Below are 24,938 nucleotides of genomic sequence, written 5' to 3'. Positions count from 1 at the left end.
ACCACTAAATTAGAGCTAGTATCATAGATGTATTATAGTGCACAGCCCTTAGTTTATCACATACACTCACCACACAGAATAACACCTTAAATCAACCTAAGAGCCATGTTATTCGTGACAGTGCCTCCCGGAGAGCAGCTCCACTGGTCTGATGTCATCTGATCTCAGCGTGTGTGCAAGCCCATCCTCAGGAAGCACCTTAATGGCACCTTTTCTAACCATTCAACCGCAAGGATTGAAGCATAGACTATAATTGCCACAATATATCTCACCTTATCAGTTCCTGTCTGGGATAAAACAGGGAGAAGTTCTTGGAGGGACCTTTTACTCCGGTCATGACACAGGAGAGGTCACCAATATGTGAAGACAGACCTCAAAAATGTAAATGTATGGCAGGCTGTGCTTGTAAAGCCCCTTCATCTGCTGTACTGTGTCATATTTTAGCAAGGTCTGACAATGCTGGTGCTTCACAGCTCACATAAAAAGCTTCCATTTTCTTCTGCCTAGTGGGATCATTGTTGAGTGCTCTATCTCATATCTCTGCTGCACTCAGAGTAACACATTGTTCATTGTCACTGGTTTAAGAGATATTAATGAATGCGATTACTCTATCTTCCACATGTATTTGGCCTCAAAGAACCTGTATTTGATTCTGAATCTGATGTCTTTTGTGACACATTTGTAGAGCGAGCACAGTGTAATAAAGCTGATTGAGTTTCTGTGATGTTTTTCACATCACATCATTCACTCAGACTGACACCTGGCTGTCTTTCCTTAATTTTTAATTTCAGATTCAGAATGCAGATGATGTTTTGATTACTCCCTTGGAAAAGTTTCGAAAGGAGCAGATTGGTGCAGCGAAGGTAAGAGACCACCTACATGCGCAATTAGCAGCCGAACAGCATAGGATATTTCATGTGTTCTGACACCCTCGCCTCTTCTCCTCACCACCTTCATCTCCCCTACAGTATGTAAATCATTAATTAAAAGTAAAACCTGACACCACCAAGAGAAGTGACCTGCTGCTAATTAATCAGACTAGTAGGAGGTATAAACAAAGTTTGTAATTGTGATATTAAAGAATATTAAAATGTTCTTGTTCTCTAAGGTGTTTATAGTTAAAGGTTGCATATTAAGCAAAACAATTATTGTTTACATTACTCTGTAGTGTTATCTTCTCATTTACAACTACATTTTAAAATGTTTTATGGAATACTTTTGATCTGTTTGGAACTGCATTTGATTGTCTGTGTTTTTTTAGGGATGTCCCGATCAGGTTTTTTTGCCCTCGAGTCCAAATCATTTGATTTTGAGTATCAAAGTCCCGATCTGATTTTTTTAAGGTTCTCTACAAAGGCAAATAGCAAGTCACCTTTGCGCCATATAAATAATACTGCAATGACTTTGCCTGGACTTCCACATGTGTGCTGCTTCGCCAAACTGCCCGCAACACATTCCCACCAACTTTCAATGCTTCAGCCTTCCCAAGCTAGGACATTTGACACACGCAGCAGCTCATCAAAGTCTCGAACCCACGACCTCTTGCACCAAAGGCAGCTATCATACCCCTACACTACAAGACACAGAGCCACCCTGCACAGACGGTGTCAACTTTGACAGCCCTAATAAATATATATCCGAGTCCTGATCGGGAGGTAACGTCCGATTCCGATCGAGTCTGAAATCACATAATCAGGCCCGATTTCCGATCACATGATCGGATCTGCAGTTTCTTTGCAAAGATCTTTGCAAAGGGAAATTATTTTAAAACATTTTAGTCCTCAGTTTTACTATATAATGCCACATTCAAATAGAATTTGGCACAAAGTTTCATTGCTGCTAAATGTTATCTTTCTTGAATATAGATCCCGTCACAATCTGGCTGCTTCGGCAGATACATCACACGTGTTGTGTATTCTTGCTTGTTTGTCAGCACAGGTTGAATATAAATAAGATTATTTAAAAAAAATACATTTTAATAGCAAAATAAAGATAAATGATTACATAAAAATGATTGCATGAATCAAAAGGCCAATATTTTATACCATGCATTTATAATCTGATTACTGTAAACCTGCATCTCACATATAACCTTTATCATTTTTGCAATCAGATTACTGTAATCCTGTTACATGTAACGCAATCCTCCCTAACCTATTAGATATACTGCAGAGGATTGGTATCAATGGGGGTTTCTGCAGAGTGTTGCTCGGGGGCATCCTGGTCCCACAGTGCTGAGGAGTCGACTGCAAAGAACAGTGTGGGTTTGTTGCTACAAGCCATGCTTTCATTCCTGGCCAACGCAAAGGCATAAAATGAAAGTACAGCAGCTTGTTTGTGGTCATTGCCTCGGTGAGATCACACACAGGCTCGAGCCTTTTTGCACAGCTCTCCCACTGAGTTTGTGAGTTTACTAGCTAACTCTACACTGCACTCACTGAATCATTTGCACATCTTTACATAGCCTGACCCCTGCGAGGGAAGTCCTAAAGCCTCAAAGCCTCCCGTTTTTTCTTTTTCTTTTAGTTTTGTTACTGTACTCCACTGGGCTCTTCACTCACCAACCTGCATTATACTGTAAAAGAATGATTTCTCTTCTCATTGAGGGGTGTGAACATCCGTCACTCCTGTTTCATGCCAGCCTAAATAACCGTTTTCATACTGCGCAGCCACCACATGTATCAACCATAATGAAATAGCACATTTTGCTGCCATTCCTTTTCCCTGCTCTACCCCATCACAGTGCTCAGTATTATTGCACTGTCTATGTTTATAAAATGGTTTCTTAAAAGCCACAGCCCCCGTCACTCCCACTACCTCTTATTTTCTCCAACCACTTCCTCCTAATGGCTTTCTCCTCCTACGGCATATCCCCCGCTAAACATTAGCCCAACTAGAGTGAGATAAAAGGCAGACATCACGAGTGGCTGAGCAACTTTCCACTGTTCCGAGAATCTGGAGAGATCTGTAGGCTGTCTGACCCTTCCAGTTAGTGCGCTTGGTGTCTGAGAACATCAGATGGACAAACCGGGAGCTCTTGCCTTATTTGGGTATAGTGCAAGATATCCCGCTGAGGTTACGTACCAGTGTATCAGCTCCTTAGGCACAAGCAAAACACTTCCACGGCCATAACGCACCAGCAGATTGACTGCAGCATTATAGCACATTTTAGGCACAGTCTGCTTCACACAAGGCTGAACCAAATGTTTTGGAATAAAACTCTCCAAACTTTGTACAGTGTAAAGGAAACAGACCCAGAGAGCCATGAGAAACAATCATGTGCTGGCAGCCAAAGAAGGGATGTAGACCTGATATTGTTCTTCTTTTTCAGTTTCAGATATGCTTTCTGTTACTGTCCCAGGCAGCGAAACCCTAACTGAAATATAAAATCCAAACTAATGCTGGTTTCAGTTGTGCTGTTCTCTGTATAAACGCATTACCTACATCACTAATCAATCTACTTATATCTCTAGACTGAGCCTGAGTTCCCATGTAGACCTGCTGTTACCTGTGTTTTATTTCCACAAAATGAGAACCATTGGAGGTAAACTGCCTGAAGCCTGGTTTTAACTCTTTGTGTGTGTGTCTATATGTGTTTGTCAGATTTTTTTTTTAAAGGGCTTTGAAATTTAAAACAGCCCCTAGAGACACATTCTCAAGAAAGGAACAGGCAGGGTGTCTAACTAGTGGGTGGTATCCTGTCTAAGATTCTGACACTATTCTATTCCCGTTAGGGTTCTTCTTCCACATTAAGGGCTCTATAGGGGTCCCACACTAGCTGAGTGTGAAGAATTAGTGCAAACAGACCCAGATGGGAGTCAGATGGCCACCGATAATTTGCACTGCCCTACAAAGACTGTACAAATATCAGATGATTCTTGGCTAGTTATAGTCTCCAAAGGCAGACATGACATTTGCATTCATGCTATTAAATCCCCAAAATATACCAACAAAGACACTGTGGAATAAAGGCATCAAATAAAGGGGTTTGGGGAGACACTTCGCCAGCTGTGGGCTACTCTAAAACATTTTCAATCATACAGATATGAAGGGATGGTTTATTTTTAAAATTTCATTAACCTTGAGATGTTACGTTCAGGCAGTAGAGCTGTGTGTGTACATTTTCTCATGGGCAAGAAAGAAAGAATGCACCAGTATCCATCTCTCTTCAATGGAAAAAAAATGCATGGGAAAAAAGTGAGTTGTGTTATTATTTTACAAAATTGATGAGGATCCACTCCAGCCTTTGATATATAAACTATTCTGCTTCGGATAGTTTGTTAATTTGTTTTTTTATGTGGTTTTAAGATGTAAAAAAGTTCAGTCGCCTCAGGCCTCAATGAAAAATCCAGAATGCATAAAAGAATGAAAGTATTTCATGGAACATTGTCAGTGTACTGTGTCCAATACATGCTCCAGGTTTCCACATCAGGCCTGTTTAAGGCTGTCAGCAGGATTTTGCGACAACTCAAACATTAAACTCAAATTTATTTAGCCCAGTTTAGGCCAGTTTTCATAGCTTCTCTGATCAGCACAACAGTTTTCAGCTGTGCTAACATAATTGCACAAGGGTTTTCTAATCATCACTTAGCCTTTTAACACGATTAACACAGGAGTGATGGTTGCTGGAAAAGCACCTCTGTACACCTATGTATAAATTCCATTAAAACTCAGCCGTTTCCAGCTAGAACAGTCATTTACCACATTAACAACGTCTAGACTGTCTGAGTACTAATTATCTTCATTGTTTTTTCAAAAAAGTAAAGACACTTCTAAGTGACCCCAAACTTTTGAACGGTAGTGTATATATGTGTGTGTGTGTGTGTCCTCCTAAACATCCTAAACATTGTGGTTTTATTCTATGAGCAAAAATATAAAATGTTTTTTTTTATGATTATCTAATTAATTGGTATTTGACAACTTAGGAGCTATACACAATGTTCATCTATATTAGCCAGTGATCACATTTTCCCACTAGGCAGCACAGTGATAGCAGCTGTATTAAAACAGCCCATCACTTGATTAAAGATTAAACATATACAACCATACATAGAGTATACTTGGTATAGTTATACATTGTGCATATTGCCAGTACATATATTAGAATAGAATACAATAGAATTTTATTGTCACATGTGATACAAGTACAGATATACACAGCGAAATTAAGAGTTGGAGAACGCCTCCGAGCCGCAGCCAACCGGCGCCACTACATGCGCTCCTGAAAGTTAGATTGCAGTTGCAGATGCGATACATACACTTAAACACAATCACATAATGACATTGACATTTGATTACAGTACACGTGGTAACGTGATGGAATTTTTTCATGGACACCAAGGATGAGGGAGGAAAACAACAGATACGGATATTAGTGATTTATTCAACAAGCAATAAGACCCCAACTGTAATGGGCTTTGAAAACTCTTCCCCTAATAACATGATACAATGAAATGGAAATGCGAGCGCTGCAGACGACACCAAGACTCAAACTTCATGGAGCAAAAACAACAAAATGCAGAAATATTATGCAGATTGGATGCATTTCTTTTTGTCATTCTCATATAGGCCCCATCACCCCCCACCCCCCTGCACCCTACCCAATAAAGCAGAAACACCACTGAAACAATCTTTCAGAGAGTAATTACTTTTTCCTCCTGATCATCAGAATTTCACAAGACAGTCAAAGGTCGGTCTTTACCTCTTTGAAGGATGAAGTCATTTACTGCAAATAGATCTTTTCTTGCAAAGTATGTTAAATTAAATTAAATTAAATTAAATACATAATTAGAAGATTTAACCATTTAAGTGACTTCTGATCTGTTTGCTGTGTTGTTTCAGTGGAAAACTTCTGTTTTTATATGACCAACGGTATCTTCTCCACGATAATTGAGTGATGGAATAATCCGGAAGGATGATCGGTCACGATGGCACGTAGTCTTTTTTTAATAATATTTCCGGTGTATTCACTCTTCTCTGGAAGTGATGCTGAACACTGAGCGTGTTTCCTGTAAGTCAGTGCATTTGGGTTTAATAAAGCAGCATTGTAGTGAAAATAATCTTTTTTAAATAAACGCCCTGCAGTTGAAGGTCAGTAAATAAGGTCATCTTTAACCTTCTACGCTGGATGTTGAAATGAAAAACAAAGCCTTAATATTATATCTGGCTCCATTAGATGGACAGCCTTGATGCACTTTTTAATAACTTCCTGCTACCTCAAACATAATTAGCTTGGTCTAAGAGAACTTCTCAGTCACAGACTTGAGTCATGAGCAATACTGACCTGTAGCATAGTCCAAAACTAACAATCGCCCAGTGTGTCATAACGAGAAGTTCTGGAGTTCCAGATGATTGAAGTTGTTTTTTTCCCTCCTGTTATTCTCTGGGTTAGGTGGTGAAAGAAAGGTTTGCGCTGATCCTGACAGGGAGAAGCCTAAGGGGTCCCTATAGGATACAGTATAGACCTATATTCAAACAGAGCCTGTCAAAAGACTGCTTTCACACCATAATAATTAAGAGGCATTTGAAGTGTGATTTTATGAACATACCAGCTGTTTTTTTTTCCTCCTTGCCTTCTTACTCAGACCTCAAGTGTTACATACACGGGAAATATCACTGCTCACCAGCCAAGTGTGCATAGAATATTTTCCTCCTTTCATTTTTATAACTTTAGACTATTACATATAATAATTAATTAATACTATTACATCATCCGTCACAGAGAGCAAAGGCATTGGAAATGCTCATTTTCAAACCCAGGCTTTGTAGTTTACCTCATACAATAAATATGGTCTGTGTATTTTGTTTTTGAACTCTTCAGGCACAGATGTTTGTAATTATTATGCGTTAATTGGCCAACTTCTCGGTTTCTGTGAAGTCTCAACAGGAAGTGGGATTTTCAGGTAAGGTGGGAGACATTTTTGGCTTTGCAGCAAAGTAACTGAACTCAGACTGAAGCCTTCTGTTCTCTCTTGTCTTCCCCTGTGGAACCGAGACCAGCTCATGTGTAGCGGAGCATCAAAATAACCCAGCTATTGCTATTTAATCGCCATTCTGGACCCCCGCTCCAATTAGCTGTCTCTAATGAGCTCACAGAGATAGGTTGCAGAGTTCTCCCTTTCATGTCACTGCTCAGAGAATCCATTTAAAAATGAACATGCGGTGAAATATGCCGCACATGATGCTCTGACAGCCATTGATGTTTGTATTATTCCAGGGTGTTGGACAGAAATGAGAAAGTGTGGTGTAAAAGTGTGTGCTATGTGGAGTTCTTTTCTACTACATACACACACACACATATCCGACCTCCCTTGCCGCTTACATCTGTTACCATGGTGACAGGAGGCTCAGAAATGATGGCCCTGAGGCTCGTTAGGGCCAGTGTCAAAACTGCCGATGTACAGCGAGCCTCCAGATATTCCTCCTGCGGTCGTCCTGTCTGTTCTCAGCACTCTTTCTTTTGCAAACTGGGAACACCTGATGACCAGAAAAGAAGCTGCCTGACGTTTTTCTCATCCTTTTTCCCCTCCCTGCCTCACTGTACATTAGCAATTAGCAAAGGAGCTCGTAGTACAGCTGCCATCAAAGCACTTGTAACAGCAACATGGGACTTCACCCGTTAGAAATTCCACTACAGAGCAATCTGCATCAGAATATTCTCTTCCTGCGTCTGATTTATTCATGAGGGCGAACAAAGCAATCAGAAGAGGAAATCTCCCAAGTGATAGGTTCATGTGTGTTTTCTGCACCACAGAGTGCTGGGAAGTGCTACTCTCCGGCACTGGCATTAGTTTGTGTCAAAGACTCCCACTCTGTGTGTGCCCCAGGGTGTATGTCTAACCACACCGATGTCCCTGATGTGTTTGGCTTCAATGCCGTTCGCTTGCGCTGCCACCACCTTCTCTTCTTGGATAGTCTCTACAATTTGAATTACTCAAATTCCTCTCTGATTGTACAAACATTACTGAGCGGGTGGGGTGGATGCACAACCAACAAACACCTGGCGTTTTCCCGGGGTATCATTACGGTAGCACCGGTTTATACACTTCCTGCTCGGATCAAAACAAAGCAGTGCACTTTGGGTGACTTAATCAGGCTGGCTCTGCCTCACAGATTCACTGCAGCTCTGAGTCACTGCCTGCTGTTTGTAAGTGTGAAAGAGTTTGTCCAGACGCACGGAGGAGTTTTTTTTTTTTTCTTGTCTTTTTTTGTGAGCATTTTTCTGGCATGCCTACACTGGTCAGCATTGCTGGGAGATTCCTGCTGTGACTGTGGGGCTCAGCTAAACCTAAAGCTCTTAATTTAATGTGATCCCTGGTGTGTGTGTGCATGTGTCTGGGCCAGTGTGTGTGTGTGTGTGTGTGTGTTTGTTTTCCCCAGGGCTTCAGTTGTATGCGTGCTCACAAAAATTCTGTCACATCAACAGCACTCGCAGTGGCAGAGCTGCTCCCTTTTGTTCTCTAATAAAAAAATCCTTAAGGGAAATTAAGTTCCTGTCAGCAGGATATCATTTAAAATCATATGTTTATTCTGCTGTCCACCTGTTTATTTGCTCTGCGTTTCAGAAAAGAGGGCATGTACACAATTGATTTTTTTTTCTCCATTCTAGAAAAGATAATTTCTGGACCAGACATGACAACAACAATAATGGAAATAAGATGCTACTACATGAAATTATCTATTGATTTTTTTTTGCCCTGTGCTTGCAGTTGTTATGTAGGAGGGTTACCATGAATTCCTCCATTTTATTTAACTGCTGTGGGGGTTGTTGAAGCAGAACACTCTTCTAGGTCATATCAGTTGCTGGTAGATTAGACTTGCTAAATTTCAGGGCCATGGGAATGAAAATAAACAAGCAGGATCTGGTTACAGTGGCCATTTCCGCACACTTTCCCCACCCCCCCTCCTTCCTCTAGTTTCTTTATGAATGTTTGTGTAACAACATGGGCATTAAGTAGGGAAAGCTTGGTTTAGTGGTCAGACTTGCAGATGAGACACTTGAATACACTCGAGTTGTCTCTGCTTGGGCAGAGTTTGATTAAGGCCTGAAAATTGGATCTTTTTTTGGGGGGGGGGGTGTTCAATCTCTTAGTCCATATGTTATATAGATGGGCATCTGGCATGAAAAGCCCATTTCCTGTGCCTTCCTCAGAGTCTCCAGGAACACCCTTCTGAATCTTTTGACTGCTGAGCTTGACTGGTGTTGTGCAGGTGGATAGCAGAGCGTAACAAGGGAGGAAAATGCAGCCGGTCCTGCTGTGACAGTGCCAGATGCATTATGCGATTGGTGATTTACAGTGTTATGTATTTTGTCATGAACTCATGTCCCCCAGCTTGGGTGCAGTGTTAATATCATTTACGGTTTGGGAGTCCTGTTGATAATGCCAACACATCATGCTCAATGCTACACATGTCAGATGCTACTTTTAGTGACCGTGATCATCTTTTAACAGGAATTTTAAGTGGCACCTAGGAAATGACGTGAAAATGTAGCTGCACCTCCACCTAGTGGCAGGTCACTCATGTACCCCCCCCCCTCCCTCTCCACACATCAGGGATAAGTGACACATTTCTGGTACTGTTTAAAGCCTTTCATGTGTCTCTTCAGGAGGGGAAGAAGAAATTCGATAAGGAGACGGAGAAATACTACTCCACACTTGAAAGACACCTCAACTTGTCATCCAAAAAGAAGGAGGCGTATCTGCAGGAGGTAAAACCAAAACAGATTTTCTCATCCCCAACACGTCTTTGAATAATACTGTTTTATGGTCAGTCTAAAAATAAAGCTCTTTTTTTTGTGTGCACTGTTGTGTCTGAGCACACGCTATTGTAACTCCATGTGTGCCAGCTTGACCCCTTTCTTTGTTGCGGCGCTGACCTTGCTCTGTTTGTTCTTTCTCAGGCTGACACGCAGATTGATAAGGAGCGGCAACTCTTTTATGACGCATCCCTCGAGTATGTTTTCAAAATACAAGAAGTGCAAGAAAAGAAGAAATTCGAGTTTGTAGAGCCGGTAAGACGAGTACCAGTTTTACATATTTCTGTGCTTTGCATTTGGAAATCTATATTTTTTTAAGTGGCAAGGAGCTAAAACAGCCTCTAAATTTCCATCCAGTAATCGCAGCCACCATTACACATCTGTCGCAAGTAGATGTATATCTGCACTTGTTTATTCCACACATTTGTCATCTTCATCACAAAATCTTTGTAATATAGTCGATCCATTTGGGGAAGCTGGGGTGTAAAATTAGATAAAGTGTTTGTTGTCAAACAAAACAAGACAGAGTGCTCTATAAAGATCCTCCCATCCTTACAGATATGTGGAGTCAATTCTAACATCTTTAGCGCAGAAGTTACCAGGAACCATTAAATTCTCGAGGTGTTAAATGTCTGGGAACGTGAGATGCGAGCAAAGTGGCGGTTTTAAAAGCCCCACTCCCATTTGTTTACATCCACTGGCAACTTACCCACAACCCAGGCCAGAAATGTAAATCTCCAGGCCCCAGGTAGTAGTGCAGGGGGGGGGTGGGAAAAATGACAAGGCTCAACCTTGCCTGTGATGAATCTGGGCACAGATAAGATGGTTCATCCTTGAACATTTGATATACCAAGCCTCATCCTAGAAATCAAATCAGTGGTTGTGTCTGAGGATTTGACTGAGAGCAGCTCTATGTTTGCGGGATCCTCGATGGCAGAGATGGGATCAGTTTTTCTTCAACAACGCTGCACTGTCTTCTTTCCTACAGTCAAGGATGTTTGTGTGTTATACAGGAAATAAGATCAATATCTGTCAGCAGTAAAGAGCTATAACTTTCTGAAACTTTCCTTGTTTTGGCCATCACCCTTTGCGATGCACAAGAATACGAAAGTCTTTTAAAGCGAGCCTTTCTTTGGGCCATAAATTCTTTCTTTTTTCTTTTTTAGATATAAATAATTGACAAAGCAAAAGTTAGGAACAGTTTGAGTGAGAAGGCTGCGTGATAACAGGCTGCCATCCCATTTTATCACACAAGGCATTTGTTTCCAAACAGTGCTGCGCTGTTATCCAGGCTTTGTACTGATAGCAGGTCAAGAAAATAACTTTAGCCAAGAGCATTAATGTACCTCTGCTCTGTCTGTAGCAGGTCTCTTGAATCTGGCAACGGCAATTTTCCTCAGGAAAAAGGGTTTTATTGTAGAATGTATTCTCTGGTTTGACTGGCAGTAGTCAGAATTATCACTGCAACACAGTGGAAGATGTAGTGTATGAAAAGGAATAGTGTGATCCATTTTTTTAGCAGCCAGCCCTGTTCTCAGGGACCTTAAAAGGTGAAAGACCTGAAGCCTACTTCCCGTCAGTGGTGTTTGAAATGAGATTTATTGTAGCATCCTGGTTGTGTTACTCATTAACCTTTTACTTATTATCATTAACATGCCCCAGCCAGGTCCATCAATATTTTAAGGTCTCTTAAAACATTTCTGTTACATCGTAAAAATTCACAGTGTGTGTGTTTTTTTCAATGACGCATTTCTGTATTTGCTCGTGTTGTATACACACAACAAACATGTTAACAAAGTGTTGTCATCAGTTGTGTTGCGGTCTTTAGGCAGCAGCTCACCTCCTGTGAGATTTCCGAGCCAGACTTCTGTCACATATTGGACACACATTGGACAGCCTCTGTAGGAATCCTATCCATAATGTTGTCAGACTCTAATAGCAAGCTGAGCCTGTCATTGGTGAAAACAAACACTTTTAGAGGACAATGCATCCTATGTGCGGGTGCCAATTAAAGCGTTCCTGCACCACAGTGATCTGATTCTGTTAAGCATTTACACAGAGAAAAGATGGAGAGTGGGGTTCAGGTTTCGGAATACCTGGATTACCCTTTAATTTATGACAAACACATTTACACAATAAAATATTTGAATATATTGCTGAAAAGACCAGATTCTTTGTACTTACATACTGGTAATTGTGTGACTATTGTTTTGATTGTTGTTTGTGCTGTGGAAAATGAATGTTGTGTTTTTACGGTGTGCCTCATGTGAATTGATAATCTGGCTTTATAATGTTTATTAAATCACTGTTAAATATTGTCCCTCTCCAGCTCCTGGCCTTCCTTCAGGGTTTATTTACATTCTACCATGAAGGATATGAGCTGGCTCATGAATTCGAGCCGTACAAACAGCAGCTCCAGTTCAACCTACAGAACGTAAGTCTCAACACCTCGGGGGTTGTACACAAAGGCAACCAGCCACGTAATCAGATTCTGCAGCTTATCATACCCCAGATATAACAAGCAGAGTTTTCACAAATGGATAGCTGTGTGATTAAATGAAATTCTTTGCTGCACACAGGATCAGTGTTTGCAGTGTTGCATTGCAGGCGGTTACTGTGGGCCATTTAATGGTTCTGTGTCAAAATAAGACTTGGGAGTAAAACTACAGCTGCTTATATGCTTCCATCACTTTGCCCCTCGCCACTCGCAGCCTCAGGGTCCAAATTTCACTCTGACCCAGAATGTCGGCGCCGTTGCCGTGACAATTTTCACTCCCTAACCGTCTCTCCATGTCCCTCAGACACAGAGAGCTCTAATAGGTGAGGCGGCACTTTAAGGGAGATATGAAGCAGCTTAATGTTGACCCTGTTCAGGACAAACAAATACCAAATAATAGATGCCACAAATTTCCTATATATCCTATAAAATAATTAAAATGTAACTATAAATAGATGCAACTTCTGTATTCCCAAACAGTTTGTGTTAATTATTCTTTCCCCCAGGTGTTCTTGTGCAGCTGCACAAACACAACGCATTTGTCACTTGTTTGACATTTTTCCTTTATTTGTTGTTGGCGGCTCAGTAAGGGCACTTTTTAAGATGAGAAATCACCTGGAAAATAAAAATGCCTGTATACAGGAGTGTAACAGCGTGATAACACAACCCTGCTTTCTCCACATAGACACGCAACAACTTTGTGAGCACCAAGCAGGAAGTGGAGAAGCTGATGAAGAGGATAAGGTCTGCAGATCAGGACTATAAACCCCCGGGCCAGTGGACGATGGAAGGCTTCCTGTATGTCCAGGAGAAACGTAAGTCTTCAGGGTAGAGCTCAGCTCGACTCCCCTCAACTCCTCCGCCCCTTCTTCATAATAAGTGTATGGTTTTACATCCATCGCCATATAAACATGTCCTCAGTTTCTCCCAGGCCTCTGCAGAAGAGATCCACTCACACAGAGCTCATAATTCATCCTGTTTTCCCATTCACTTTGATGTGCTCTCAAATGAAGGAGTGGGGGGGGGAGTTTACCACAAATAGTAGATTTTTATCAGCAGCAATAAACAACTTTTGATTTATCACACTTTAATTGCAAATTGATTTTCTGAAGTCTTTCCAGACGTCAGTGATTCAGAGAAAAATCATTTTGCCTCTGCTGCTTTTTTCTTCTTTTTCATTTTTCTGTCCCAGGTCCTCTGGGATGCACTTGGACGCGTCACTACTGCACTTACGAGAAAGGCAGCAAGACCTTCACCATGAGCAACACGGAAAACAAGTCAGCTGGCAAACAGGTAGTTTCAGTTCAGGTTTAGTTTAGTTTTAGTTTAAATATAATAAAAGGTATAATCTGTGTGGGTGAAACAAAGAGCCAGCTTGAGGCTTATGAGAAAACCCAGGGGGGGGGGCAAGTCAAAGTCACAGAGCTGTGAATTCGACTCAGGAAACAAAAGACTTGTTAACTCAGTTGTGAATCAGACATCCAGAAAAGGGAAGTCAAGGGATGAAAATAAACTTTTAACTGACAAAGTTTGGCTGTCTTGATTTGTCAGAGTCTGCTGTTAATGAGACTTCACGCAGATCAAATGATAATTGTTTCACACTTTGTGCACCCGATCAACAGACTGGCTTCCCCCCCCCCGCCCTCTATATGCTGTGGATGATTTTAGGAGCAGCCTCAACAAGTGCCTTCAAACTTCTGTTTTAATGAATTTAATGTGTGTGTGTGTGTGTGTGTGCTTTATTTTTAGAACGGTCTTGTACTGAATCAGCCAGAGATGTTCAAGCTCAAGTCCTGCATTCGGAGGAAAACAGACTCCATTGACAAACGCTTCTGCTTTGATATTGAAGTGGTGGAGAGGTCTGTGTTGCATATTTAAACTCTTTTAATGTCTACAATCATCACCTGTGTTTGTGCAACAAACAGGAATAATATCAAATGTAATATTCATAAGTCAGAGTGATGTTTCTTTCCATTTCTCCTTAATAAGCCATACAGTTTATACAGCCTTGTGGAGAGTAATAGTAATAGTTACCATGGTATTGCTGCATGTTTTGTTGTCATGCATTTTGTGTTCTGTTGAACTTGACTGACACTGGAAATTAACCCGGATTAGTACACAGCATCTGAAGCTGTTCAGGTTTGATTAACATCTTCAAAGACTCAGTTTACCAGTGTTGGATGTCTTCTGCTCTGTTTGTGTCCTGCATGCTCTTCAACTCCTCCCCCTCCTCCTCCTCCTCCTCCAGCTCTTTTCCTTGTATGTCTGCAACATCAATATTTACAATCCTTATGTTCTGGATCCATCCCGTCTTCTCTCTGTGTTCATGTCGATGTAGAAACAACATCTGTCGTGGAACTCTTTTCAGACCGCTTCAGTTTTTCTGTAAAGTCCGGTATGTGAACTGACCAGTGCTGCCCTCTCACAGCAGTTGCATGTGCTGCATGTGTGCTGCTAATCCTTACTATTACGCACTCAGTTCCACGCTGCTGCCTTCTTACCACTTCACAAAATCAGACATCACTCAGTCGATATGGGCTACAGGATGCAGACACTGAACTGAGAATTAATCTTTCATTTTTTAGCTGTGTGGGAACATTCATAATTGATTTGTATTTAGGAGGCCGAGCCGCAATTCTTTTCTCCAGTCAGATCCCTTGGGTATAGGATTAGGAACTGGCCAAAGATCAGACACCTTTAAGCGGCTGCCAGCTGATTAACACTGATTGAACTGACCGAGCATTACATTAAAAAAAGCTTGATATGACCTCATTATTGGGACGTGTACTTCAGAATATTGAGTTATCTTACTGTTGCACCGCTGCAGCAGCAGCAGGCCCAGCGCTGCTCGCCCTCACTGAGTGTTGCTGAGCATGGACAGTAACTGCAGCTTATTTGCAGGAAGACTCATTTATCATAAACTGTGATGCCCCAAGGTGCGCGCTCCAACCACAAGGACAATGTGGGCCAAGCTCCAGTCAGCTTCAAGCTCATCCATTCATCCTCATTATAATAAATATGCTGTTATACCTATAGCCCAGGCATAATCAGGCTAACCTTTGCAGAACATAATTTTTTTAAAGGGTTGATTCACCCAAATTACTAAATGGGAGGCCATGCAAAAAATCATTGTATTTGCTCAGGTTTTATGGTATATTTCTTAAATTGGTTAAGCTCAAAGAAATTCAGCAGCAACAGCTCTTCCTACAATGGTTTTCCATTGGTAATATGGGACATATACTTTTTAATGGGATAGAAAAGCTTGTATATTATCCTGTTTTTGGAAGAAAAGATGTTGCTGTTGAATCTTTGAAATGTTTTCTATGCTATCCTCACATCCAGTGTGCTGTTTTGGAGGCATTAATATTACATATTAATATATAACATTACAATATTGATGGTTCAAAACCTGGTCAAATAAATACAAATCTGTTTGCAGCTAAAGGAAACTATAGATCGTTTGTATTATGTAATTTGGTTGAAATGACCTGTGATTTGTAACACTTGCAAGTTGACACAGCTACATGCTAGTACTAACTATCACTACTGTGCGGGTTTCTTTGTGTTGTTTCCTGCAAGTATCATCAGACAATGTTGACACGGTGTGTGACTACCAGCTGAACACAGTGCTCCGAATCAGGTGCAGATCATTTTCATGCTACGCAGCACACACTGAGGTGTGACAGGATCAGGGTGTGTACATGCATGTTGGGTAGAAAAAAAAAGAAGTGAATCACTCTAATATCAAGCACTGGTAGCTTTTAATTGGGAGTGGAATGTGAAGCACAAAGCCAACTGAGGGCACAGTTTGAAGTCAAGCATTTGCACACCAGCTATTTTAGTTACACTAGTCCTTTTATAGTGGTCTGAGCCAACGTAAACATGGTCTGTCCAGGGGCCCCCAAGGCAATGAGATCAGACTGAGACCAGCTTTTCTCTTAAATCTTTCCAGGCATGGCGTTATGACACTGCAGGCACTGTCAGAGTCCAACAGAAGATTGTGGCTAGAGGCCATGGATGGCAAGGAGCCGGTGAGGAACTCTGCCTGTTTGTCTTTGAAATATTCATATTTTTTGTGCTGGCTGCTGTTTGGCCAGGACACATTTTTAGTTGTTTGTTTGGCAAAAAAAAAAAAAAACAGTACCACAACTGAAATATTTGCCACAAGCACCCTCTTCTGGTGGCTCCAGGTATTTTTTTTAAGGAAACCATGAGCTCACCATGGGCTAATAATAGAACAGTACACTTAAAGCACTGAGGGAAAATGTGTGACATGATCCTCCTCCTGTGATTTTGAAGAGTTTCTTTACTTCATTTTTTCCCTTTCTCTAGATTTACAACCTGCCAGCTATACTGAGCAAAAAGGAAGAGAGTAAGTGTTTTTTTCAGAATTGAAATGCATGAATTCAAGTTTCAGTCACACATACTTTTGAAGTAAATATTTTATTAACTATAGCTATCTATGCTCATTAACACAATTATTTGACATACACCCACTCATGTGACATAGCAGAGCCTTCCAGCACACGGGTTGTATCTTATTAGTTTGAGCGCAGGCTTAGGAGAGAGCTTATTATTCCTACATGATGCCTTGGTTAACCCGGGAGGTAATTGACGTGTCACCCCTGTTCTTGTGTTGTATTACAGCATTTCTTAATGAGGCAGGATTTAACTTCGTAAGGAAATGCATTGACCTGGTCGAGACGAGAGGTGAGGCTTTTAAATCTCCTCGGCTTTCATGAGTCAAATAGCTTGAGCGCAGCCCGGCTGTGTTTGTGATTAAAACTGTGCACTTCATTTATTATTCTACATGACAACACGTTGCACCGGTATCAGTCTGGTAATGAATTTGTCTCTTCATCACATCATAGGTCTAACTACAATGGGACTGTACAGAATTGGAGGAGTGAACTCTAAAGTACAGAAGCTGATGACCACAGTCTTTTGTAAGTACTACTGTGGAGCGTAGTCTTATGTTGAACCTTGTGCATTATAATGTGACCCTGCAAAGTGAGGGAAGAGGTCCTCCTTGTGGTGCAGCAGTGTAACAACCCTCTGGTCTCATATTACTTTGTCACTGCTTTATTGAATCACACAGGCTAATCCTGTTTGCATACATTTCATACATTTGAAGAGAAAACGTCTGGATGATTTACTAGAATCTCTCGAAAGCCTGATCTCCATCTCCACACAGGGACTCACGTGCACTTCCATGTTGTTTACATTCTCCTCCTGACTCTCTTTATACAAGGATTAGTTTGTTTTAATTCTCAGTTAAAATATGCCTGCTGCCAGGTCATGTCAGGTTGGTTCTCTCTGAGAGTTTACAGCTTAATCTCTGTGGTGATATAAAAAAAAAAACTAAAATGTGTCTCCAATAGCACCTAAGGCACCTGTGGATATGGACCTGGATCCGGAAACGTGGGACAACAAAACCATCACCAGCGGTCTGAAGAATTACCTCAGGTCAGCTCGCCCTGCCAGCTGCGTGTTCTTAACTGTCAGGAGTCCTCATTGCCTCCATAATACCTCCTCGAAACCTCCCCGGTGTTAGTCATGCATTCAGTGCTGCCGCTGACTCACAAAAGAAGGTGGCTGCATTTAAAAGACCTCATGTCACCCAGGAAGTAAATGACAACTGTTCTCTTTTCTTCACCAGGTGTCTCTCTGAGCCTCTAATGACTTTCAAGCTCCACAAAGATTTTATCATGGCTGTCAGTAAGTATGAAGCGGCACTGTACAGCAGTAATGTTATCTGTGTTATTTTCCTTTTTTTATGCATGAAAGAGAGCGAAAATTCCCATTTTTATTTGGAGTTTGGAATTTCTTAATGATTTCTTGTGAATTTACAGCCATCTTTAAATGGGAAATGATTTTAAACAGGATGACATTTTAAAGCAAAGATGGAAGCAATTACTTTCCATCTGTGACGTGGTCGTGTGCATCATACTGCTCTCATGTCATGTCATGTCAAACCTGGGCGTTATAAATTGGATCCGTGCTTATTTGTATCTTTCTCCACGTCTGGATGGAACCTCTATCTGAGTAGTTTTTTATGTTTTATGTACAGGAAGGCGCCAGTTTTAGAGTATTACTCATTTTCTTTTCTTTTCTTTTTTTTTCCAGAGTCTGACGACCAGAACTACAGAGTGTGTGCTGTTCATGCACTGGTCCATAAACTGCCCGAGAGAAACAAGGAAATGCTGGAGTTACTAATAAAACATCTTGTCACGTACGTGTTCCTGTGATGAATCAGTTACAGCTTTAAAGAAAGATCGTGGAGCCGAAACTAATTAAACTGTCTTCACAGTTCTGGGACACCACATTGCATCTGTAGGTGTCTCTAAAACCTGTCGGTACCCAGGAGACAATAAAGATGTGGCCATGCGGTTAAGAGCTCGCTTTATCAGCGGATGAAAGGCGCCTCACACTCTGGTTTCTTCTAACATGCAGAGTTTCCACGCAGAACGAGTTTAACCTGATGACGGTGTCGAACCTGGGTGTAATCTTCGGGCCCACTCTGATGAGGTCGCAAGAGGAGACGGTCGCCGCCATGATGAACATTAAGTTCCAGAACATTGTGGTGGAAATATTAATCGAGAACTTCGACAAGGTTTGTCATTATTTCACACAGTGTTCCCATCTGTTACTTAACTGACCAGAAAATATCCTGGAAACTGCTGCACATATTCAACATAGTAGAAAACTGCTGTTAAATGATTGGTCTCTCCAGAACAATCATTTAAGATTCACATCGACAACATCAACGTTCACAGCTCGGGCACTGGGTGATGGTGGAACATTTATCCAGTCTGTTAAGTCCAAATAAATAGACTGTTTATGCTCTTGTTCAAGTGGAACCTTGCACTAAATTTTTACCACACAAAAGACACATGGATTTTTCCATGTTTTTAGACCAAACCCAATGATGCACAATACTTACTGAACATGCAGATAGGATGTGGGTGCTGTGATGGTTTTTGTAATGGTTCCGATGAGCAGACCTGAAGGCTGATGCCACTGGTTGTATTAACCCTTGAGTGCATTGAATGACCAACCAGAGACAGCATTCTTGTGTCTTGTGCTGTAACAGTAGTCACTGAGTTTTTCATTTCTGGACCTGCAGATCTTCCGCCAGCCTCCGGACCCCAATGTGCCTCTGCCCCAACCGCAGAGCCAGACCGGCTCCCGCAGGAGCAGGGGCATCTGTCTGTCCACGGGGCCTCGGAAACCCCGCAGCCTGTACACCCCCACACTGTGCCTGGCAGACGCAGAGAGTGAGTACCACAACAGGAATTTCTTGCCAACTTGGCAAAATCCACCAGAGGCCTTGAGTATTTTTCAGACATCTGGCCACACACACATTGGTTAGTTCCTTCTTACTCAGCAGGTTTTAATGAGGGCTTTCTATGCCTCCTTTCTGGCCCCTGCATAGGTGACACTTTTAGCAGCAGTCCAAGCAGCACACCTGCGGGCAGCATGGAGTCTCTGTCGTCCCACTCCTCTGAGCAGAACACCTCCTCCAAAACAGCTTGCTCTGCACAGAGGACGGGTCAGGACCACCGCCGGACGCCATCACAGCTCTCAAACGGCCCCAGGAGCACTGCATGTGTCAGCAGCCCCGAATCCAGCTCCAGGGAGGATGCGGGCCGCACAGATGGAGAGTCAGAGGACGCGCTCAGCCTGTCCTCAGTCAGCACGGTACCATGGCTGTCCCCTGCACCCAAAAAAGCCCCTCACAGCCGCCCTGATCTCAAGCCACTGCTTCTGAACCGCTCCGCTGCTCCCTCCCTGAAATCACTGCATATATCTGAAGGTAGGATAATCATCAGGGAATACCAGTGCTAGATGGATCAGAATCCTATGAAAATAATAACCCCCCCTTAAAAGCAGCTCACATGTCATTTCCTGGTGCTGTTTCAGTTCTAGACTTCTGTGTCTTTGTGTCATTATACAAGGAGACACAAATTATTATTATTATATTATTATATGCCACTCTCAAGGTCACAGGAGCTGCTCTGGATCTGCCCAAAATGTATCAACACTGGAGTCCAAAGAGAGCTCAAAGCCTGCTGAGCACCCAGACCTTCCACCAAAGCAAGTGACCCGCCGCAGGATGGACACGTCAGTCGGCAATGGCTACCAAAGACCCGGCTCAGTGTAACCACTTTTAATCCCTTTACTCCTGAAACGCTGCTTCTGATGCTAATGGAGAAAGACACTTTCCTACTCTACTTTTCTGACATGTTTGACAACAGACAGTTCATTTTTCATGATGTGGGTGTTAATGCTGTATCTACATGCTGTACGTGTTTCCCTACAAAATAACTACAAGCCAAAGAGCACTGACGATAATAGTTTCACATTTCTTTCCGTCTTCCTCCCTTTCTGTCTCCCCTCTGAGCCACCTCCTTCGTCTGTTTATGAGCACTGAGAGGTCTCTAAGATCAGATGAGTATGTGTTCAGAGATTTATGTCTTTTCTGCTCTGGTGGGAGAGCTGGCTTCAATTACGCTCTGCCTGCTTTGGGGTTGATGTGACCCAGCAGCAGCCTGCGCTTGTTCTCTCGGGACAAATAGATTGTTTGACTGGTCGTGTCTGAGAAACCCGTCACACAGTCTCTCAAGTACTTTCCCTGTATAGAACCTGCCCAGCTTGCCCTAAGCTGTGTTGTCCTCTCCACTGTGAGGTTGTTGTGCGCAGGGTCAAGTGCGGCCTTGTTATATAGTTTAACTCCGTTCGGCACCGCGCCGACGCTGAGCTTGCCCGGAGGAAGGAAACCTCCCGCAATATGTACCTTTCACCTCTTTGTAGACAATAAGAACAGCAGGCACGGCTGAGAGAATGTGGACAGACTAACAAAAGGTCAAACTGGGTTTTATTCTTCTCCGAAGCTGAATTTATAAACCCTAATAAATCACAACAGATTACTGTTAAACTGACTCTATGTTATCGGATTGCAGCTCATATTTGTCTTTGGATGACATAATTTACCAGACGCAGGCTCTTCCTGCTGAATATAATAATGTCATCAGTTTACATAATGAAGCCCACTCAGCTCTGTTGTTTTCTTTCCTCAGGGTTGCTGCTAAAGCGCTGCTTTTTGAAAATGCCTCGTCCTCCTCCTCCTCCTCACAGTCTGCACCCGTTGGAAGGTGCTGTAAAAACCTGACACTATGTGAAACACTTGGACCTTATTGATCTTGTTACACTGTTACATGACATTGATGCTTTTGTCTTTGTAGAGAGGCCAAAGCGATGTACTCCTGTGAAGCCGAGCACAGCCACGAGCTCAGCTTCCCCCAGGGGGCGCACTTCTCAAACGGTGAGCAGAACATGAGGCACAATAAAGTCTTGCGTGTAAAGTGGCTAGCTTGCTGTTCACAGTTTAGACTAAACCGTGTTAGTCTTTAAGGAGACAAAGTGCAGACATCAGCGTTGAATCAAATATCCTAAAGTCAGTTTTAAGCTACTGTATTTCTGTACAACTTGTACTACAGTGAAATGTAGATATACAAGTGTCCAGGTTAGCTACTGTGGATTGCTGATCCACAGCTGGTAGATGTAGGCTGCAGTTGGAACAGGGAAACATCATATTGTGATGGTGACTATCAACATGATGAGGTAACCAGTGGAAGAAAAACATTGGTTGTAGATGGTAACATTGCTGTAAAGTGCTCTAGAACTGATACATATAGATTGTGCAGGCTGTGGTTCAGAGCACAAACCTTCAAACGTCACTAAAATCCAAACAGCAGATTTTTCTCTTGCCTCTCGCTTTTTTTTTAATTCTATGTTGAGATGTCTTGGCCCACAACACAGTGCAGGCAGGTCACTGTAACCTAGTGATGGAAGGCACCAGTGCCTGTTCCCTGTTAACGCAGCCAGCAGAGCTAGCAGCCAAATACAAAAACATCAACAAATGCTCCCTTCCATTTATGAGCAGCAGGCTGACTTCTTTTTTCTTCGCTCTGCACACCAACAGGCCGTTTTCTCTTCTACATCCTTTGTTCAGCTTCTAGATTCTGTGAGCTGGGTATTTTTAAAGCTGCTCACTTTCACTAAAGTGCATCTCACCAATGTTTACCATTCATACTGCTTGTATAAGTTTTAAGCTTGCTGAAAAATTGAAATTGAGCAGTGTGACCCTGATTCTTTCTCAGCTATTCACCACGGTGTGATAATAATGTGGTCGGATCCAGGCCTTTCTTTTCCCTTTGACTTATTTCTCTCTCTCTCTCTGTCTTGCAGTCTACCCCTCTGTTGAACCCGGCTGGCTCCAAGCAACATACGAGGGGAGAACAGGTTTAATCCCAGAGAATTACGTTGTCTTCCTCTAACAGGTGGTAAACGCTGCATCTTTTTCATGGTATCCATGGAAGATAACCTGCTTAATTGTTGTATTTCTGCATTTGATGCATTTTTAGCAGATCTCAGCAGAGCAGTAACAGCTCTAATGTCCAATATACCTCCCCGTAATGACTGAAAATTGTCAGATAATAAATAGATATGATGCTAGATGTGAATATATATATATAATACCCATTGACTGCACTGATGCTCTTTGTTACAGTATTAGCCTTCAGAATCACAAAACAATCATATCCCATTTCACACGTTTTATTCTCAGAAATATATTATCTTAACTTCCCAGTACATCCACATAAAAACCTTCATTAAGCTGTTAATGGAAATCTATTGCCTCTTAAACATTTTATTAACTGTAATTGAACAAGCTGTGATTTAAAGTAAGGAGATCTAATCTGCTAGAATCCAATAGAAAAAAGCATAATGGGTTTGCACCTTAACTTTCATGTTTATGGACTCTGATCACTGAACACGCCTGCTGCTGCAGCGCACCTCCTGGTTAGCTGTACTGTACATCAATGCTCTTTTTATAGTAGCGCATGGAAAATATTTACTTTTGTTTGTTACTAAACACTGTCACATCAAGTATATGTCACATGGAAAAAAAAAATGTTTCTTAATCTTCATCATCATGTGATGAGGTGGAGCTGTGTCTGTTGTGGTACTGTACTCATATACTGGTACGCTGGTGTACCAGTGATAGCAAGAATCAGATTATATATCATGTTTAATTTTCTATTTCCAAAGAACAAAGTGCAGAATTATCTAAAAACAAAAACAAAAGTACTTCAGAAAAAAGAAAGAAAATAATCCTCATGCAGCTCAGACTGAAAGTAAATCTTACTCTGGTTTCCCAAAATGTATTTGGGAGGGTATCTGAGATCTCACCTTTGCCAAGATCAGGATGTTCTTTTCCATTTACATCGCTAAGAATGCGAGGTGGCCTTGGAAAAGTGATGCTGGAATAATACTCCCCCACAGCCTGAATTTACAGCAATCATACTCATATCCTGAATAACGTTCACATCCTTTTTCTTTTTTTTCTTTAATAGTGGACATTTGTTTCCTTGCAATCATCTACTGTATCTTGACAGTTTGTAAACGTGTCTATAAATAAACAGCGTGATTTATTAGACTTGCTGTTCGGCTTTCTTGGTTACAGTTAGTGATAATACAGCTCTGTTCCTATCCATGGCTGCATGAAAATGAGGGTTTATTGCACATTTTTCATTCTGTCAAGGCAGTAATGGCTTACATCCAACTCGTCTCATTTGTTAAAAGGTATGAACTTCCTGAAACATCACAGACTGTGTGGTGTAGGTGTAGTCTCGGTGTTAAGAATGGGAGCATCCTGATGCACAGGGAGGGACACAGGTGGTGATATTGTGTGAATAATGTTGCATCTTGGGGATCATTCCTCACACAACAGTACATTAACACTGGATGCCCTCAGCCTAAAAAACATAAAGCGGTAACTAGCTAGCTAGCTACACCATGTATGTCAGTAAGCCAGTTAAGAATATCAGTGTTACCATAAGCAGCATTGTGTCCGGTGCTATCAGAAGGATTCTAACTTTAAGATTGTTGCAGGATTTAAGAGATCACAAGACTCGCACAAATCCACACTGCCGGGCTCTGTGTAGCCTGGGCTGTGTGCTCGAGGCTACTGCCAGTTAAAAGTGTATTTTGACAGCCTGTGCAGAGGGAAGCAACAGTTTGCTCTTATCTTTATTGGCAACCAACATGCTAACTGCTACTTATTAGCTTCTAAAGACCCATAGCAGCTTGTTCATTGATTTTCATTCTAATTAGTTGAATTGTTTTCAGTCATTAAGGTAAAAAAATAGGGGCTTAAAGTCGGCACACACAACAAAGAATTTAATTATTAACAATATTTATACACAATTTTGGCTACAAATGTCGTGATATTGTGACAGCTCTAGGTTGATTTCTTAACATTGTGAAAACAAATACGAAACTATAGATTTTATAATGCATGTATGGCACTTTGTGCTGCAGTATTTTTTTTTTTACTTAACCTGGCAGCTTTAGAAATCATCTAGAAAACGGCTTCACCTCCCTGAAGTGGCTCACTCTGCTGCTACTTTAAATAAATTCCATTAGTATAAGTGGCAGGTTTCAGTGTACTCTATAATTATGAATATAATTTTTTTTGTGTTTTTTTTTTTTGCAGCTTCAGTACAAAAATATTTGTCTGTAGTGTTTTTAAAAACTGTCTGGGACATGGTGGATACACCAGAATAATACAGAGGAGCTTTATTGATTGATGCCTCTGAATTTAAAATATTGAAGATA

General features: G+C 41.6%; 1 protein-coding gene across 4 annotated transcripts in view; it reads left to right on the top strand.

The window, feature by feature from the left end:
* arhgap42b (Rho GTPase activating protein 42b) overlaps positions 1 to 23,683 on the top strand; it is a 57,257-nt gene extending 33,574 nt beyond the window's left edge. Inside the window, exons 4-25 of one of the 4 annotated variants that reach the window (XM_028418729.1) lie at positions 792 to 863; positions 9,608 to 9,709; positions 9,902 to 10,012; positions 12,087 to 12,191; positions 12,940 to 13,069; positions 13,447 to 13,547; positions 14,004 to 14,113; positions 14,593 to 14,649; positions 16,207 to 16,285; positions 16,587 to 16,626; positions 16,902 to 16,964; positions 17,126 to 17,200; positions 17,636 to 17,720; positions 17,914 to 17,972; positions 18,381 to 18,486; positions 18,708 to 18,867; positions 19,381 to 19,531; positions 19,678 to 20,070; positions 20,258 to 20,414; positions 21,335 to 21,409; positions 21,500 to 21,579; positions 22,506 to 23,683. In XM_028418729.1, coding sequence (XP_028274530.1) covers positions 792 to 863; positions 9,608 to 9,709; positions 9,902 to 10,012; positions 12,087 to 12,191; positions 12,940 to 13,069; positions 13,447 to 13,547; positions 14,004 to 14,113; positions 14,593 to 14,649; positions 16,207 to 16,285; positions 16,587 to 16,626; positions 16,902 to 16,964; positions 17,126 to 17,200; positions 17,636 to 17,720; positions 17,914 to 17,972; positions 18,381 to 18,486; positions 18,708 to 18,867; positions 19,381 to 19,531; positions 19,678 to 20,070; positions 20,258 to 20,414; positions 21,335 to 21,409; positions 21,500 to 21,579; positions 22,506 to 22,594 — 2,400 coding nt within the window. In that variant the 3' untranslated portion in view covers positions 22,595 to 23,683. The remainder of the gene's footprint in view (positions 1 to 791; positions 864 to 9,607; positions 9,710 to 9,901; positions 10,013 to 12,086; positions 12,192 to 12,939; positions 13,070 to 13,446; positions 13,548 to 14,003; positions 14,114 to 14,592; positions 14,650 to 16,206; positions 16,286 to 16,586; positions 16,627 to 16,901; positions 16,965 to 17,125; positions 17,201 to 17,635; positions 17,721 to 17,913; positions 17,973 to 18,380; positions 18,487 to 18,707; positions 18,868 to 19,380; positions 19,532 to 19,677; positions 20,071 to 20,257; positions 20,415 to 21,334; positions 21,410 to 21,499; positions 21,580 to 22,505) is intronic. The other 3 variants (XM_028418730.1, XM_028418731.1, XM_028418732.1) reach the window with 3 other exon arrangements.
* The last annotated feature ends 1,255 nt before the right edge of the window (positions 23,684 to 24,938 follow it).

Source organism: Parambassis ranga, chromosome 13 (genome assembly GCF_900634625.1).
Source record: "Parambassis ranga chromosome 13, fParRan2.1, whole genome shotgun sequence".
Taxonomy (NCBI): Eukaryota; Metazoa; Chordata; class Actinopteri; family Ambassidae; genus Parambassis; species Parambassis ranga.
This window is presented reverse-complemented; position numbering and strand designations above follow the sequence as displayed.